This window comes from Coenobita brevimanus, chromosome 108 (genome assembly GCF_032717465.1).
Source record: "Coenobita brevimanus isolate Jiangsu-jjx chromosome 108, ASM3271746v2, whole genome shotgun sequence".
NCBI lineage: Eukaryota > Metazoa > Arthropoda > Malacostraca > Decapoda > Coenobitidae > Coenobita > Coenobita brevimanus.
This window is the reverse complement of record NC_137061.1, coordinates 641,212-657,817: the sequence shown is the minus strand read 5'-3', so window position 1 is coordinate 657,817 and position 16,606 is coordinate 641,212. Positions and strand designations below refer to the sequence as shown.

The 16,606-nt window shown below is 43.7% G+C and overlaps 1 protein-coding gene and 1 pseudogene across 1 annotated transcript in view; one reads left to right on the top strand and one right to left on the bottom strand.

Annotated features, from left to right (window-relative positions):
• Nucleotides 1–1,991: 1,991 nt before the first annotated feature.
• LOC145417077 (5S ribosomal RNA) lies at nucleotides 1,992–2,110 on the top strand (annotated as a pseudogene).
• Nucleotides 2,111–4,604: 2,494 nt separating this feature from the next.
• The window catches only part of LOC145416866 (zinc finger protein 385B-like), a 30,326-nt gene continuing 18,324 nt past the window's right edge, over nucleotides 4,605–16,606 (bottom strand). The window contains exon 7 of the mRNA XM_080285736.1: nucleotides 4,605–8,896. Coding sequence (XP_080141862.1) covers nucleotides 8,690–8,896 — 207 coding nt within the window. The 3' untranslated portion in view covers nucleotides 4,605–8,689. The remainder of the gene's footprint in view (nucleotides 8,897–16,606) is intronic.

Genomic DNA, 16,606 nt, shown 5'->3' with positions numbered 1-16,606 from the left:
TATGACCTGGCAAGGTCAGTCTCACCTGAGGGCATACCAACAGGGGCATTGCTAGGATTTTAAGATTTGGGTGGCAAAGAAGTGGCCAAGCCAAAGTATGGGATGACCCCAAGAGAAGCTCTTCAGGTGGTCCAGGGATATTCTCCTGGGAATTTGGGGTGGCCAGGGTGACACTTGTCACCCGTATGGCTATGCCACTGCATACCAATAGGCTACACTTTAAGAGGATTCAGTAACACTGTTCCTGGCCTACATGAAATTAATAGGTTTGTCACTCAAAGTAGAGCCATCTGAAAAGGAACAACAAAAACTGACAGGAAAGATGGGAGAAATTGCAAAAGAGAGGAGGGCTGACACTGAAAAAGTGAAGTGTCCAACCCCATGGGAAGCCCTGGGAGGGGTGTTGCAACACCCACCCCAGGAAGGAACCACGGCCCAACACCCACCCCAGGAGGAGACCACGAGGAGGCCCGGGCAAGACGGCCCTAAGTTCCTCCACGACCATGCACCTCTCTTCCTCTCAACAAGGCCACCAGCAGGAACGCCATCCCGGCAGATTACATCACAGCCGGGCCAGCCCTCGCCAGGATCAGGGTGGGATTTGTCCTAGTACAGTCCCAAGCAGCACTGCGGTGACAGCCACTGTACGCACCGGGAAGAAAGTGACAGCCACTGTACGCACTTCGGCTGCAGCCACTCCTGGGAACAACATAGCGGTGACGACCACTGTACGCACCGGGATGGAAGTGACAGCCACTGTACGCACTTTGGCTGACAACCCAGAAAAAGGCAGAACCACAGTGACGGCCACTGTACGCACCATGAAGGAAGGAACAGCCACTGTATGCCCTTCGTCTGCCACCTCCTTAGGGAGCAGCACCATGGTGACGGCCACTGTACGCACCATGAAGGAAGGAACGACCACTGTATGCCCTTCGTCTGCCACCTCCTTAGGGAGCACCACCATGGTGACGGCCACTGTACGCACCGGGAAGGGAGAGATGGCCACTGTCTGCTCTTCGGCTGTTGTCTCTAGGGCCTGTGGAACTGCGGTGACGGCCATTGTAAGCACCGGGAAGCAAGGGACGGCTACTGTACACCCTTCATCCACTGTCCTTGAGACTACCCCCTTGGAGGAAGTCCCTGGCTTGGACCACTACCCATCCAGAGGCCAAGTGGGACGTCCTTCTCTCTCTCTCTCTCTCCGCAGGTGCAGCCCCCCAGGGGAGTTGCAGCTAGAGGAGCTGTGGTGAGGGCCCATCATGAGCCTGGGGATGTGTGTCCCGCAGCCAGCCCCTGGACGACGCCCTCCGCTGACGGACTCCACAAAGAAGGGACGCCACAGGAAGCTCCTGACGACAGCTCAACCCTGTGGAGACCGCAGCCCCCAGACACCCAGGGGCACTCCTAGGACTCTGGAGCATGACCTCCCCAGCCCCACCAGCAGGCAGCCCTCCTCCAGGAGCAGGCGAAGGCAAGCACGCCTGCTTGCCCTGTTTGGCCCCAGTCCAGAGGGCTACCTTCCCCATTGAGGGCCCAAAAGGGAAGGGCCTCCCTCCACTCCGACCAGCAGCAGTCCCGTGCCTCCTAGGGGAAGGCACACCTGATGAGCTACCTCCTACACCCGGGCGCCACCTACGAGCAGCCCGGGCCAGAGTCTACCAGCCTAAATTGTCCCCCCCTCCTAACCTGTCTGTGTATACTATTGTCGTTGTAGTGTACTGATTGTAACTAAGGCAATATATGTGTAAAGTTGGTCAGCTGAGTTTTTATGCCCTGTTCCTCATTGTGTATTCTAGTTCTGGTCTTGAATGAGAACCCTGGCTCAGTAGCCAGTGTTTTAAGGACGAAAGGTCGACCTGAGAACACCTAGCATAACAAAAAGAATGACAAATGTAAAGGAAGAAGGAAGCAGCACTGCATCATGTGAGTGGATGATGGCCATCACCAACTCCATATGTGCTCACAATCCCCAATTTATCAGTTTTAATTTGGGATGCCATACCACGTTGAGTACACCGCTTTCCGTCCGATCAGCGAAGTTAAGCAACGTTGGGTCTGGTTATTACTTGGATGGGTGACCGCCTGGGAACACCAGCAGTGGCATAACGTTCTCCCTACGTGTCAAGTAGGGTTGGTGGAGGATTAGTGCCCCTCCTTGTAAAACAATTAACTCTAAGGCCTTGGCCACCCTGTTTGGGATACATGGCGTCTGGCAATGAATGAATGAATGAATTTGGGAAGGGGCTGATCCTCTAAGAATCACTGGGGATCCACCCCAAATATCACAACACGGATGAGATTTCATTGTACAACATGCACTCGGTATCAAGGTTATATCTGCCCTCCTTTCGTTACTGATAATTTCTACGTTGGTGGGGAGCTCCCCCCCCCCACGAAGAAAAAAAAAATTGGCTGGAAAATTACATATAAGAACTTTGGAGTAACCAGACAAGCTTACCTGGGAAGTTTTAATAAAGAATTTCCCATATTCTAATAGTTTTTAATTTAGGGGAGGGAACTGACACCCCCCCTCCAAGAATCACTCGGGGATCATGCTCCCCAAGTATTGCAAAATCGATGAGAGTCCATTGTACTGTACAACTTGTACTAAGACATCAAATCTAGATCTGTTATCTTTTCACAGCTTGGAATTTTTAATTTGTTAAGAGGAACTGAACCCCCTGAAAATAAAAAACACAATACCATCATGCAGTGACTTCTTAACTTCCATACTCACCTCCCTATTTCTCATCATCGCTTTCAGTGATCCAACAACTTCCCTTCCCTGCTGTACCCTTTCAAGCACTTCATCCCCAAAACTTCCATCCTTACTCATCACATTACCCAAGTACTTGAATGCACTCACACTCCATATCCTCACCATCCAACCTCACTGTGCAGTCTGACATCATTTCTCTCAAACACCATGACTTACTCTTGTTTACATTAACTTTCAGATTCCTCTTCTTACACACTGTCCCAATTTCATTCACCAACACACACACACACACATATATATATATATATACCGGTATATATACAGACTTTTAGTTACCAAGAGGTCTATAAGACATCCAACTATCTTCCTTACACATGTATTTCTTATGCTGTTGATAAATGGCACAATACTTGAGATAACATGCAGATACTTTCAGCATAGCAGCTAAAAGGGCACTCAGCGCATGTGCACTGAGCGGAACGGTAGCTTCCAGCATAAGTCACTCCGGGAGTCTGTGCGGTGTGACAGGACACCGGAAAATGGAAGATCGAGTGAAAACAGTGTTGGAGAGGGCTGGGAGGGCAGAGTAACTTACTAGTAGGATATTGTATGAGAAAAGCACAAGACCTATTAATGAGGGCCCCTCTGAAGCTGAATAAAATAATCTGGAAGCAGCAAAAAAATAAATGCAGAGATTTAAGGGGCTTAAGATTTGCTATGAACTCTAGAGGGTCACTGAAGGCTGTTGTTCTTGTCCCGCAGTGATCCCTTTTCCTTCCAACTCTAATCCACTAGTAACACCTTCCTAACTTCATAGGTTATGTCAGAGTTCCAATCGCACAGGTAATAACAGGAGCCAGCTTCTATTCCCCCTCTACCATAATTCACCACAAACATAAGAGACGTATTACCCAGGGCTTCACAGAGGAAGGTGGCCCATTTTGGCAGTTTGAGTTTTTCTGGACTGCATGGGCACATCATTGTGGTGTTGCTTAACCCCAGTCTGTCTGGCCCCAGCAGACCTGTCAACCATCACCATCATAATTTCCAATGCCATGCTCCCTGCTGGGAGCCCTTGAACAGGGGATGGCTGCTAAAACACTCTTCTTCTTTCTGTTTCTTCAATGTACTGTTCCACTTTCTTCTTTCTTTCACACCACATAAGGTCTGTCTGCACCAACACTATTCCCTACATCACCTACATACACTTTCTTTGACACCTGCTGACCACAGGTAAGCAACATATATTTGGGGTCATCTTATAGGTACAGCACAATATGCATGTTTATGGCACCCCTTGTGGTAGACGTGTCTCACCAGAGTCTGACCATGGTCCTTCCCCATGGTAAGATGCATAGAAATATAAGGATGTTTGATTCCTGGGTGGAGGCCACGGCTGCTTTGCTCCACCCAGGGTACACAGCGTCACTGTGTGTAGGCTCCTCGTCAGCAGTGAATCTATCTACCTATGGCCAGATGCCATAATCCTGCAAGGGGTGGCCAACTGAGTTAGCAGTTTTATGGGGAGGGGCACTAACCCTCCACCAACACCCTTAATGACATACACGGAACACATATGGGTTGATTATATGGTTACCACCCAGCGTTGTACTGTAAATGGTTTCCTGGCTTACATGAAACCATTAAGCTTGTCACTGAATGTAAAGCCACCTAAAAAGGAAAGAATAATAATAAAACGTGAAAGGAGAGATGGGAGAAATAGGGAAAGAGGAGGGCTGAGAGAAAAATGATGACGGTGCAAGAAGAATTAGGCAGCACTACATCAAGTGTGTGGATGGTAGTTGCCACAACCTACCACCAAGATACACTAATACTGTATCAACACTGGCAAAGTAAATACACAGTCAGTATGTGTCGTATATTTTATCACTTAGTGAAATATATCAAAGATTATTCTCTAGGGTGCAGATAATTGGCTTACCTCATATAACAATAAGCTTCAAGCTAAATAAAGGAGCATTATAGTTACAGATAATTCTGATACAGCCATACTGTCAAGTCCATTATCAAACACTTACAAGAGAACGAGCATATGGGAGAATGTAATTTCTCTTGAGCCTAACTGAAGAAAACACAATAACTTTCATTATCTGCATAAGGAATAAGCTCTTTCCAGTCACAACAAAACTTATATGCTTAAAATACATGCATTCATAAAAGTAAATATATTACTAACCTCATAGGATACATGAAAGTTTGACTCCCATGGGAACTCTTTGAGAGACACGCCTAGATCTTTCTGCTACGACTTCTGTCCTCATAAAAGACACTCCTGAACCTGACAAATAATACTCTTCACTAATAACACAAAATTACATTATTACTGATTAATTCACTATACACAATTCTTAAGTAAAAAACATACGGTGCTCAACAAACTACAGTTTTACATTTGTACTAAGTACTGTGAAATAGCCAGTTTTCATTATTAATTTACCAAGAAAGCAATGATTACTTAAGCAAGAATCGTCTGTTCAGTAGTACATACGCCACTGAACATACTATCTGCATGCTGATCAATACCAGTACAGTACATGTAAATGATATAACAGTAAGTCCTTATCATACTGTACGCCAGAGATGTTTCAAAATATAAATATTTCATACATTTCAATGCTGAAAACCAGTGAAAATTTGTAATTCAACCTCATACAATGGAAAGTACTGTATTATTATTATTATTATTTTTATTTACTTATTTTTTTTACTGAGAGTTAGAAAGTGGGCATCATGATAACGATGAACACAAGGAAATGGAGGTGATTTGTCTGTGGTCAATCATTCTGGGATTAAGATGCCTAACTCTAGATAAGAGAGAGAGAGAGAGAGAGAGAGAGAGAGAGAGAGAGAGAGAGAATTAAATATATATACTGTATATACAGTATATATATATGTATATATATAACAAGGACTTACCATTATTTTCTTTTTTCCATACACAGTGTTGCATGAAAACCCCACAGAGGTTTGAATTACTAGGCTCCTCATCTACCATACAATACTCTTTCAATACAAAAACACCATCCAGTTTCTAACGCTACCGGTATATTGCATGTCACCATCATACAGTTGGCTTCTGTGGAAAGCTACAAGATGACTCCTCATTAAATCACATTACCTGTCCAACCATAGACATAACACCACCACATGCAGGAATACAGGGCTATTGAATTGGAATTAAACACACACAGAGGGCATGAGAAAAAGATGGGACCAGCGTACTTAATGTGTGGAGAGACCGTCCATTATTTTGAAGTTCCTCTTTCATCAACGCAGTAAAGATAATGATATAAAGTACTGTACTACCAGCTGGACACACATACATGCACACACATATACAGGTATATTAAAATCCCATCTGAACAAAACTTATTTCATTACAGAATAAAAATGAGCAACATATAGAATCTTGTATGTTTTGTATGACAGGCCATCACTTACCCTATTTTTTATTTTTAATTATTTACGCATTCAGCTCATTTACGTGTTCAGCTCAGTACTGACCCCTGTCTGACAATGGTTAAATAAATTTAACTCTTTATTGGGCCAGATGTCACTTAGGTAAATTAGTCAATTTGCTTTCATTTGACGGAACCAGGCCGTTCTTACCATGTAAATGCTCAGTTGTGGTTGCATGAAGCTCAGCGATTGTTATTTATGAGGTAGGAAGGGGTGTCCCTGGTTAATATAGTTCTTTTACACTAACCTGGCCCAGGTTTTTGTCCTCTTGCAGCTTATTTCACAAAGACCAATGGAAGAAAAAGACAGAACTGCATCTCTATCTTCTTTCCATGGCACTCCTTCATGACTTGCACCATATATCAGTGTTATTCTATTGTTATAACTAAGCACTCAAGATGTAAAGAATGCAATTTTAGGCCAAGTTGGTGTGAAGTGAATATAGTCAAGACTATCCACCAATATGGCTAGCCTGGCCATCAACTCAGCTGAAATGGGTTATAAATCTCCCAGATGAAAACAAATCAACTATAGCTAATGCCAGGAAATTTTATTCTGCTGATGAATACCCCTGTTCAACCAACGATTAATCTGACTCTTCACAGATTAATTTACATACTGGAGAGAGAGAGAGAGACAGAGAGAAAAAAAAAAGAGCATTCTCTACAGAACTGTACAATGAAGATTTTCTCTGGAGCAGAACACTGAGTACAGTGACTAGCCGCTGTGTGAACATTTTTTTTTTTTTTAAATTGTTCCATTTATTTCTCTCTCATAACATCCTGAATACAATGAATTTTTCTGTTTTCATTATTCTATTTATTTATCTACCTCATTATCTTAAATACAATTAATTTTAGGGGCTAATAGATCCCAGCCCCTCACAAAAATGACATTAGGATATTTCTTCAGCAATTGTGGGGAACTAAACTCATAACTTCTTTATTTCCTCATAATGTTACATTTTTTGATACTGTAAAATAAGTGAGTCAAAGCACACCATATAATAAAGTCTGCCTTAACCTGTCCTGTAAAAATGGAATATCAAAGTAACTTCAATTACTTTACCTAAACGTCAAAGAATAATTATGATCCTTGACAGCAAGACATAATTATATTTATTAACCCCTTCAGTCTAATGGTGTACTTTTCAATTTCATTATAAGCATGAAATTATGCTATTCAGCTTGTGATAGACCATGTGGAAGGGTTGAAGAGACTGACTAGGAGAGTGTACGTCAGAGATGTGTAGCGGGGGCATATGAATGAGATTAGAGGCATGGAGAGGTATGGGAGTGAGTTGGAGAGAGATCAGCCTGATGATGGAGGACAGGGTGACATGCAGGCAATTTGTTTGTGGCCAACCCATACAGGATTAAAATGTTTAGCAATAGACAGATAAATAGACTGATAGACAGACAGAGACAGACTTTTCAAAAGATTCAATCTAGCTTTCAAAAGTTCCTTTGCTACCTGAAGTCCTTTCTAATTTAAAATCATTTGGAGGAAGAGGTGTAACTCCAAGTTCAACTGAAACATGAACCCAGTGGACTGCAGGCTGAAGCTGTCCCCCTCCTGCAGTTCACCCTCCATTTGGGGAGAGGATGAGAACAAAGGGACATTTGTATAAGCAGACAGTGGAGCTGCCAAGTAATATCAGTGCCAAAATCTGAATATTAATAGTCTGTAATAAGCAAAATTTATATGAAATGCATGTTCTCAGACTGAAGGGGTTAATTAAATGGGTGCCTATCCCTGTCACTATAAACAACTTTCAACAACTTCACCAATGCTGGTTCTGCCATCATGATCATGATCATCATCATCATCCAGATCTCTATTCTCACCAAAGGATGGGCCAGGGAGACAGAAAAAGCCTGACAGGAGGAGAAAGTAACCATTTGGGTCACTCTCTCATTCAATCACCATTCAAGCTCCTTAAGTTCAACAAAACTGCCTGGAGATGGCATAACATACAAATAATATACCTCACCATTTCAAGAAGTTAATAAAACTATCATAAGTGTAGGCTACGTGGGTGTGGAAGTTGCGGCTAGATTATGAAAGATGTGGCCAGAGTATGAGAAGTGTGGCTTGAGTACGAGAGTTATGGGCAGAGTACAAGAGATGTGGGAAGAGTACGGGAGATGAGGGCAAAGTACGAGAGGTGTGGCTAGAGTACGAGAGGAGTGGGTAGAGTATGAGAGGTGTGGGTAGAGTACGAGAGATGTGGCTAGAGTACGAGAGGTGTGGCTAGAGTACAAGAGGTGTGGCTGAGTACAAGAGGTGTGGCTAAGTACAAAAGGTGTGGCTAGAGTATGAGAGATGTGGCTAGAGTATGAGAGGTGTGGCTAGAGTACGAGAGGTGTGGCTAGAATATGAGAGGTGTGGCTAGAGTATGAGAGGTGTGGCTAGAGTACAAGAGGTGTGGGCAGAGAAGGAGAGATGTGGCTAAAATACAAGAGGTGTGGCTAGGGTACAGGAGTCTCACATAAAGGCACCCTCTGAGACAAAAGTTGATGAGAGGGGTTGTGTGTATGTATGGGAATTCTGGCGCCCGTCATAGCGGCCCCCTGCTGACCCCGCCCCGGAACCACGTCGGAACCCAGTGCCTCGCCTGCCGCGTCCCCGCCATCCTGCGCCCTTTGGTTTGCGCCCACTCAGCTTGTCCTGGTGCTTTCTAGATGACAGATGCTGTAAGGAAAATACACAGTAAGTCCTTTTATTACTGTCCATTTCCTCTAACCTGACGAAGACCTGTTACTCCTTTCAGTTTGGTTGATTGCCATGTGTAGTCATGTTGGAGGGGTGAATATAATGAAAATCCATCTCTGACCTGAAGAGGTTAAATAATGATGATGATGATGATAACAATGACGATGACAAATGCCCGAAGGTAGCAAGAAGAGAACATAAAATGCTTCTTTGTACTAGAGGAATTTTTTTTCCTGTCTTGTAAATATAAACAATGGTCCTGTGAGGAGGACGAGTGGGTTCAGAGGCGAGTGAAGAGTCTTACATTCTCTTACCTTTATTTTCTTGCGTATCTTATGTTCATCTTAAATTTTCTCTTAGCCTGTTTATGATGTAAGCAAGAAATTCTCTCTCTCTCTCTTATTTTTTAAGTCATTGGTTTTCAAGATTGGTATTGTGGAGTTAGGAGAGCAAATTGGCCCGAATTAGTACAATACCAGTTTACTAAATTCAGTTAAGGGAAATATCCTTTATGGAAAAAGATGAAGGCTTTATCTTACCCTTCCAGCTTGAATTCTTTCTAAAGCTAGATATAACAAATTTTCATCAGGGTGGAACAACCATCAATGACTCACTTTTGGTAGTGCTGCCAACCTCTTCCTTTACCTTTACTATTCTTTTTCTGTGTCTGCCCTCTTTTTCTACTTCTCCCATCTTTCCTGTCACATTTTATTGCTTTTCTTTCCACTTCAGATGACTTTAAATTGAGGGAGAAGCCTAATGGTTTCCTGTAAGACAGGAAACCATTTACAGCACTGGGTGGTAACCATAAAACCAACCCAAACACCACGTTCCCTACATCACAAGTGGGTTGGCGGAAGGTTAGTGCCCCTCCCCATAAAACAGCTAACTCACAGACAAATGACCACCCATTTTGGGATTATGGCGCCTAGCTATTGAGAAGTAACCAAGGAAAATTATTCCTACTTCATAACAAAAGCTCAGGAAATTTCAAGCACCCACATCTTCGGATTCATGTTATAGGAGTGGCCTAGTTCCATCAGATGAAAACAAACTTACTCTAGTTCTATGTACTTATCAACAGCCGGTCGTCTGAATCCCAGAAGCGATGGCCACAAAATGCCTCCATGTTACTCTGTCTTCTGCTGTCAGTCTGCCTTCTCTCCAACTCACATCTCTTTTCTTCCTACTCCATCCTTCCATCTTATACTTTGTCTCCTCTTCTCCTCCCTCCCGCCACCTCACTCACATACACTTCTTGTTTTCTTTGGGGAAGGGGAAGGGGGAAGTTGCCAAAGCTCTGATCAAAATTTCCAACCAAAGAAAGGCTGGGAAGTACGTATACTGCTTTCTGCCCCCTGGTGGATCTTTCACACCTGGTGGAAGTAGCAGTGATTAATTTCAGTCTAACCTCTCACTCGTACGTTACAGTGGTTGGGAGGGAGAAAATTTTATACCTTCAAACTCACGTGAGTAGCATAACCTTGAAAGCTTTAGATCAAGTAAATGGGAAAAATGGAAAGCAGCTGAGGTTGACGAGGTATATTCAGAGATGATTAACCCTTAGCTGCTGGGGGTTTCCAGCCATCGACCACTCCTCCTTATGGGGGATTTCCCAGATTTTGGCAAAATACCTTTACTTCAAACCCTAATATCTGCCAAACTATAATAGCTAGAGAAGCAAACAAAAACTCATAAGATTCATCAACTCTTCCTCTTTCCAATGAACTTATCCTAAGGTCTCTTGGTGGTCCCGTCAATAAGTAAGGATGAGTTGAAGACGAGTGGTTTTTCATGTTTGGCGGGGTGAATCTGAGCACGCGTCACTGGCTGTGGCCTTGGCCCTGCTGGCTAATGTTGGCAGCACTGATCGGAGTGGTGCTTGTAACACTGCCTGGGCATCCTTGGATCTAATGTGGAAAATTCCACTTGTTCCTCAACTTTCCCTTACTCACCGTCGTAAGGATGAGTCATCATCCTGTCCATGCGGCTCCCAAAGGGTTTTCCACCCATTTCATTGTGCCACTATGCCCCATTGGTGTGTGGGAAAGGAAATATCTCTTCGTTTTTCTGTACTCACTTCTGCTGTCAATTATAACAATTTCCCTTTACAGGGACATGTATAATTGCACCTGACATCACGATTATGGGGAACAGCCCTTTGACAAGTAAATGCTGTGGCTGTTTCACGCAGTATTGTTGAGTATCAAGTAATTATTTATACTATAATTCAGATTGATTTGTACTAATCAGCAGCATCATGAAAATCTTATAAATGTTATACACAACTCACAATATTTGTATTTCACATCACAAATACACTGATGCTCATGTTCAGCACAATTTTTCTGAGTACTGAGAGAAATAATTTAGTTCTAGCCAACCAGGTAATTTTCTTTCTGGCCCACTCACAAGAGGTTTTCTTTCAGGTAACAGGTAGCCTAACTCAGGGTATTTCCAGTAATTTTTTCACCAATATCCAAAAACAGTAATACTTATTGCACTGCACTTGTACAATTTATTATAAAACACTTACATCATAGCACTTACTATGAATCACTTATAATATCCAACATTTCACTTATTTATGAAAACACATACACTTGTGCACTCCTGTACACTATTTACACTTTCCTACACACCTGCTCAGTAAGCACGCTCGAAGTGATACAGGTCGGAGGGCGAGAGGTTGCTCTCAATGTGGTAGCTCTTCCTCTCCTCTGTGGACGTGCTCTAACTAAGGGTCCATCAAGACACAGTGTCATCCAAGGCATGACCAATGGCACTATCACTTAGACCTTTCCCTGGCACTAAAGGTAGAACTTTCACAGGGGTTGATGGGGCGATCCACTCTTCACGTGGTGTTGCGGAATCGGACGATGACAAAGAAGACATGGCTCCTCCCGCTACCAGTGCCGTGTACAGACTGAACCGCACATCCGCGGGATATCTGGGGGTCCTACCTACCCGGTGGGTATCATAGAAAATGGTCGCGAGTTCAAAGGGTGGCAGGAAGGTGAGTGCTGTATATGCCATCAGCGCTCCGTGTCCCAAATTGTGACGGTTATACATGTCGGCAGGCAGTTAGGGTTTAAGTGTAGTGGAGAGAGTGGAATGAAGTGCTTGTTGGAGATATGTAAGAAGGCATGAATGCGTGAAACTGTGCCAGCAGAGTGGAAAAACACTGTGATTGTACCCCTGTACAAGAATAAAGGTGAGCGAAGTGAGTGCATGAATTATTGTGGCATAAGTTTATTGTGTGTATGGTAGGGATGGTATATGGAAGAATTATTACAGAAAAAGTATGAGTGATATCAGAAGTCCTAGTGAGTGACGAACAGGGTGGCTTCAGGAGTAGCAGAGGATGTGTGGATCAAAATTTGCAGTGAGACATGTACTACAACAAGGAAGAAAGGTTGCTGGTTCCTTGAATGCAGTGATAAGAAACAGGGAAGTGAGCATGGAAGTGAAAAAGTTACTACATGACAGTATTGTGATACCAACTCTAACATATGGAAGTGAAGCTTGGATGTTGTTGAAGGGACAGAAGTCAAGAGTGACAGCAGTGGAAATGAGTTATTTAAAAGGAGCCTGTGGAGTCACATGGAGAGACAGGCTGACAAATGAGGATGTAAAGGAGCATTGTGGTGTGATGTGATAGGAAGCGTTAGGAGAAACACATTGAGGTGGTTTGGCCATGTGGAGAGAATGGAGAGTGAGAGACTGATGAGAGTGTATGTGAGTGAGGTGGAGGGGGAGAGAGGGAGGGGTAGGCCAAGGATGAGATGAAGGGATGGAGTGGAGAGGTATATGAGGCGGGTGTGAGTTGGGAGCAGGGCAGTGAAATGGCGGGGAACAGGGCAACGTGGAGGCGATTTGTTTGTGGCCACCCCGTATGGGATTAAGGTGTCTGGCAACAGATAGATAGATAGAGACAGATACTAGAGAAGGCTTGTGAGAAGGACTATAAGGTGTTTATGGCATTCATGGATCTGGAAAAAGCATAAGACAAAGTAGACAGAGAAGGACTGTGGAAGGTTTTGCGTACATACGGTGTAGATGGTAAGCTGCTAGGTGCTGTCAAGAGTTTTTATGATGGTAGTGATGCATGTGTAAGGGTAAATGGGCATCTATGTGAATGGTTCACTATCAATGTGGCAGTGCGTCAAGGTTGCGTGATGTCCCCATGGTTGTTCAATATGTATATGAATAGGGTGATGAGAGAAGTAAAAACATGAGTAATGGAGAAGGGGATGACATTGGTAATGAATGGTGATGGATGGAATATCTCAAATTTGTTGTATGCTGATGATGCAGTAATACTAGCAAATACTAGACATGAACTTGGTAGACTAGTGGAGGGTTTTGCTGATATCTGATAGTGTCATGCTTTGAAAGTAAATGTCGAAAAGAGTAAAGTGATGGTTATAGAGAGAAGGTGACTCCCAGTGCAATGTTACAGTGAATGGAGAAAGACTGGAACTGGTGAAAGTTCAAATACAGTACCCTCGCATCCAGTACGGTATTTTTGTCAGACAGTACTACCATACTGGACTAAATCTGTACTGGACAAACAACAGACCTTATGGGAAAAATGAATAATGTCGGACAAGCCTTGAAAAAGTCCCCCCAAAATTCAACTTAACTACATTTTGACACAACTATGACTTTACCAACCTTTAAGGTGAGTGGTGATGGGCTTGGGGGGGTGAAGGGGGAAGGGTTTTCAAGGCTGTGGGAGGTCCAACTGACCCCCTGGAGGAGGGCCTTCAGGATCCTGAGGAGGCCTCTCTGCCTCAACCTCCCTCATAAATCCCTCATAGTCACACACTGACACATCGTCGTCTTCATCATCAGGGGGAAGTGCAACACTGCAATTTGACTGGCGAACGTCACGAGTCACGAGGAAGGCGTACTTGAATGGTGCGGCAGTACTAGTACTAGGGAAATGTTCCCCGGTGTTGGCCATTTTCCCCGAGTGCGCACGGGTAATAGTGTTGGACGCAGCACGTCAGTACTAGAGAAGACTTCTCGGATTTGGACCACTTTGCACAGCCGATCCGTACTAGCCCCACAAATCCATACAACAGTAATAAATTAAAATATTTTATTGCTGACCGTATTGGATGAAAATAGTACTGGACAAAAGCATACTGGACGCAAGGTACTGTACCTGGGTACAGTGATAGAAAAAAGGGGAAAATGTGCAAAAGAAGTGGAAAGTAGAGTGACACAGGGGAGAAAAGTAGCTGGTACAACGAAGGCCTTGATAAGAAACAGAGGCTTGACAGAAGTTGCTGCATAAGGCTTGCACAAAGGAGTGTTAGTGCCAACTTTAACGTATGGATGTGAGGTTATGGTGTGGCATGAAAATGACAAGTCAGGAATCACAGCAGTGGAGATGAGACTGCTGAGGAATGTATGTGGAGTACAAAGAGTGGATAGGATACGAAACTGTGTCATTCGTAAAAGACGTGGGATGAGGAAGTCCGTGGACACCAGAATCGAAGAGAGTGTACTGAGATGGTAAGGTCATATGGAGAGAATGGATAACAATAAAGTGGTGAAAAAGGTATATCTGAGCAAATTTGAAGGAGGGAGGAGACAAGGTAGACCAAGGAGAAGGTGGAAAGATAAGGTGGATCAGTGTGTCAGGAAGAGAGGTTTTTATGTCGAAAGATGTTGAGTGAGGAAGTCTGTGGACACCCAGAATTTAAGAGAGTGTACTGAGATGGTATGGTCATGTGGAGAGAATAGATATCAACAGAGTAGTGAAAAAGGTATATCTGAGCGAATTTGAAGGAGGGAGGAGACGAGGTAGACCAAGGAGATGGTTGAGAGATATGGTGGATGAGTGTGTGAGGAAGAGAGGTTTTTAAGTCGGTGAGGCTAGGGAACTGACAAAGAGATCGAGCTGGTTGGATGAATATTGTGAGGAGAACAGCACGATCAGGGATCTGGCACCCCATTTTAACGTGACAGCCTCTGGATTGACTATATCGGATATGTGCAAGTGAAGGTACAGAATGTGGTAAATGCTTTTGGCATATCAGAGCCAGGATTCCTGGGGCTTTAATGGTGATTGAATGGAAGTGTGGCCCACTGGAATGTGCAAATTTGGGCTGTCTGGACTTTGCTACTCCTCACCCTGCCCTAAGGTGGGACAGGAGGTCCACATGATGATGATGATGATGATGATGATGATGATGATGATGCATGTATAGAGTTGTTTCTGTCGTCTGGGTGGTTAGTTTGTGTCCAAAGAGACGCAAGAGATGATATTTTTAGACTCTAATCAAGTAAAGGTCGTCCTTTATGTTTACAGGCTGAACTGCAGCGTCTAAAAATCTATACAACTTATGATTAGCACCATGCATGAGGAAATTAGTGTGACAGGAAGGGAAGGTTTTACATCCATATATTCACAACATGAACACCTCATATGTTGCTGAAATGCTTCAGCAAAACAAGAAATATGTAAAATGAACAAATTCAGTAAATAATGTGTACTTATAAATAAAAATGTCATAATTATGAATGTTTTCCCTCTTTTTTATGTTTACAATGATTATTCCTGTATGGAGTTGTTTTTTTAATTACTATTGGTGGTCTAATTCATGTGGAAAGTAGGAAGAATGATGCTATTTTTAGTCTGTTTCAAGATCATGGGTGTTAATGCGTGTGTATAGGCTGCATCATCTCGGCCAAGATTCATACGACCCGAGATTAGCATCTCTAACGAGGGAATTAGTGTGAAGGGAAGGGAAGGTTTTACATCCATATACAGTAATCACTCAACTAACTGGACGCTCTGTATATGGACATTAGACCTTGGTTCTATTATTTCCATATCCAGATTTGTCCGTTTCCGAACATAAAAGTTCCAACATAGGCGGCTGGTCGGCCAACAAGTTCAAAAAATCAGTTGGGAGGCTTGCTGGCCTCTCTGTTCACGAGTAGGTAATAGGTAATGGACCATAACCAACATGGTGAGCCAAAATGGCTGTCCGGATACCTACCGAATGGTCAAAGTCCCTTGGCTGCCCAGTTCACTTGGATGCTAATGGCCATGTGTGAGTAATACAGATTGCAACCCACAAGCTGACTGAAAACGCCCGTCTGCTTCCTCACTGAATGGTATAAGTACCCTGGCAGCCCTCGTTTCTCATCCTCCTGTCCCTCCTCCATCCCCCTCCATCCTCAGTGCTGCCAGATGTATCTACCACCCCATCCCCTTGCCCTCCCCCACCCCAGCGTCGTCTGCCTTATCTCTAACCATCCCCAACATTGTCACCTGTGAGTTATTATTATTATTATTTTTTTAGTCATATGGGGGGGAGGGTATTTCCCCCCTATCCTCCCTCCATGTCCCTGTACTCCACTGGGGCCCTTCCTTTGTGTCTTGTGGTGGTCTCCTTCCATCCCTCCATCCCCATCCACCCCCTCATGGCCTTACCACCTCCCACCACCTCCCCCACCCCCACCCCCTAGCACACAGTATCTTTACTTCCCCGGCCTTGAATATTTTGCGTATTTGTTACGCTTTACTGCGCGTTTTCTAATCATTACCTGTAATTTATTAGTGTTTTTGCATACAGATACGCACACCGCAATTATTTTAGCTGTCTTTATTCGAAACCCACTCGAAAAAGAAATTTTATTTTATGCCGACGCATGAATTCATGTTGG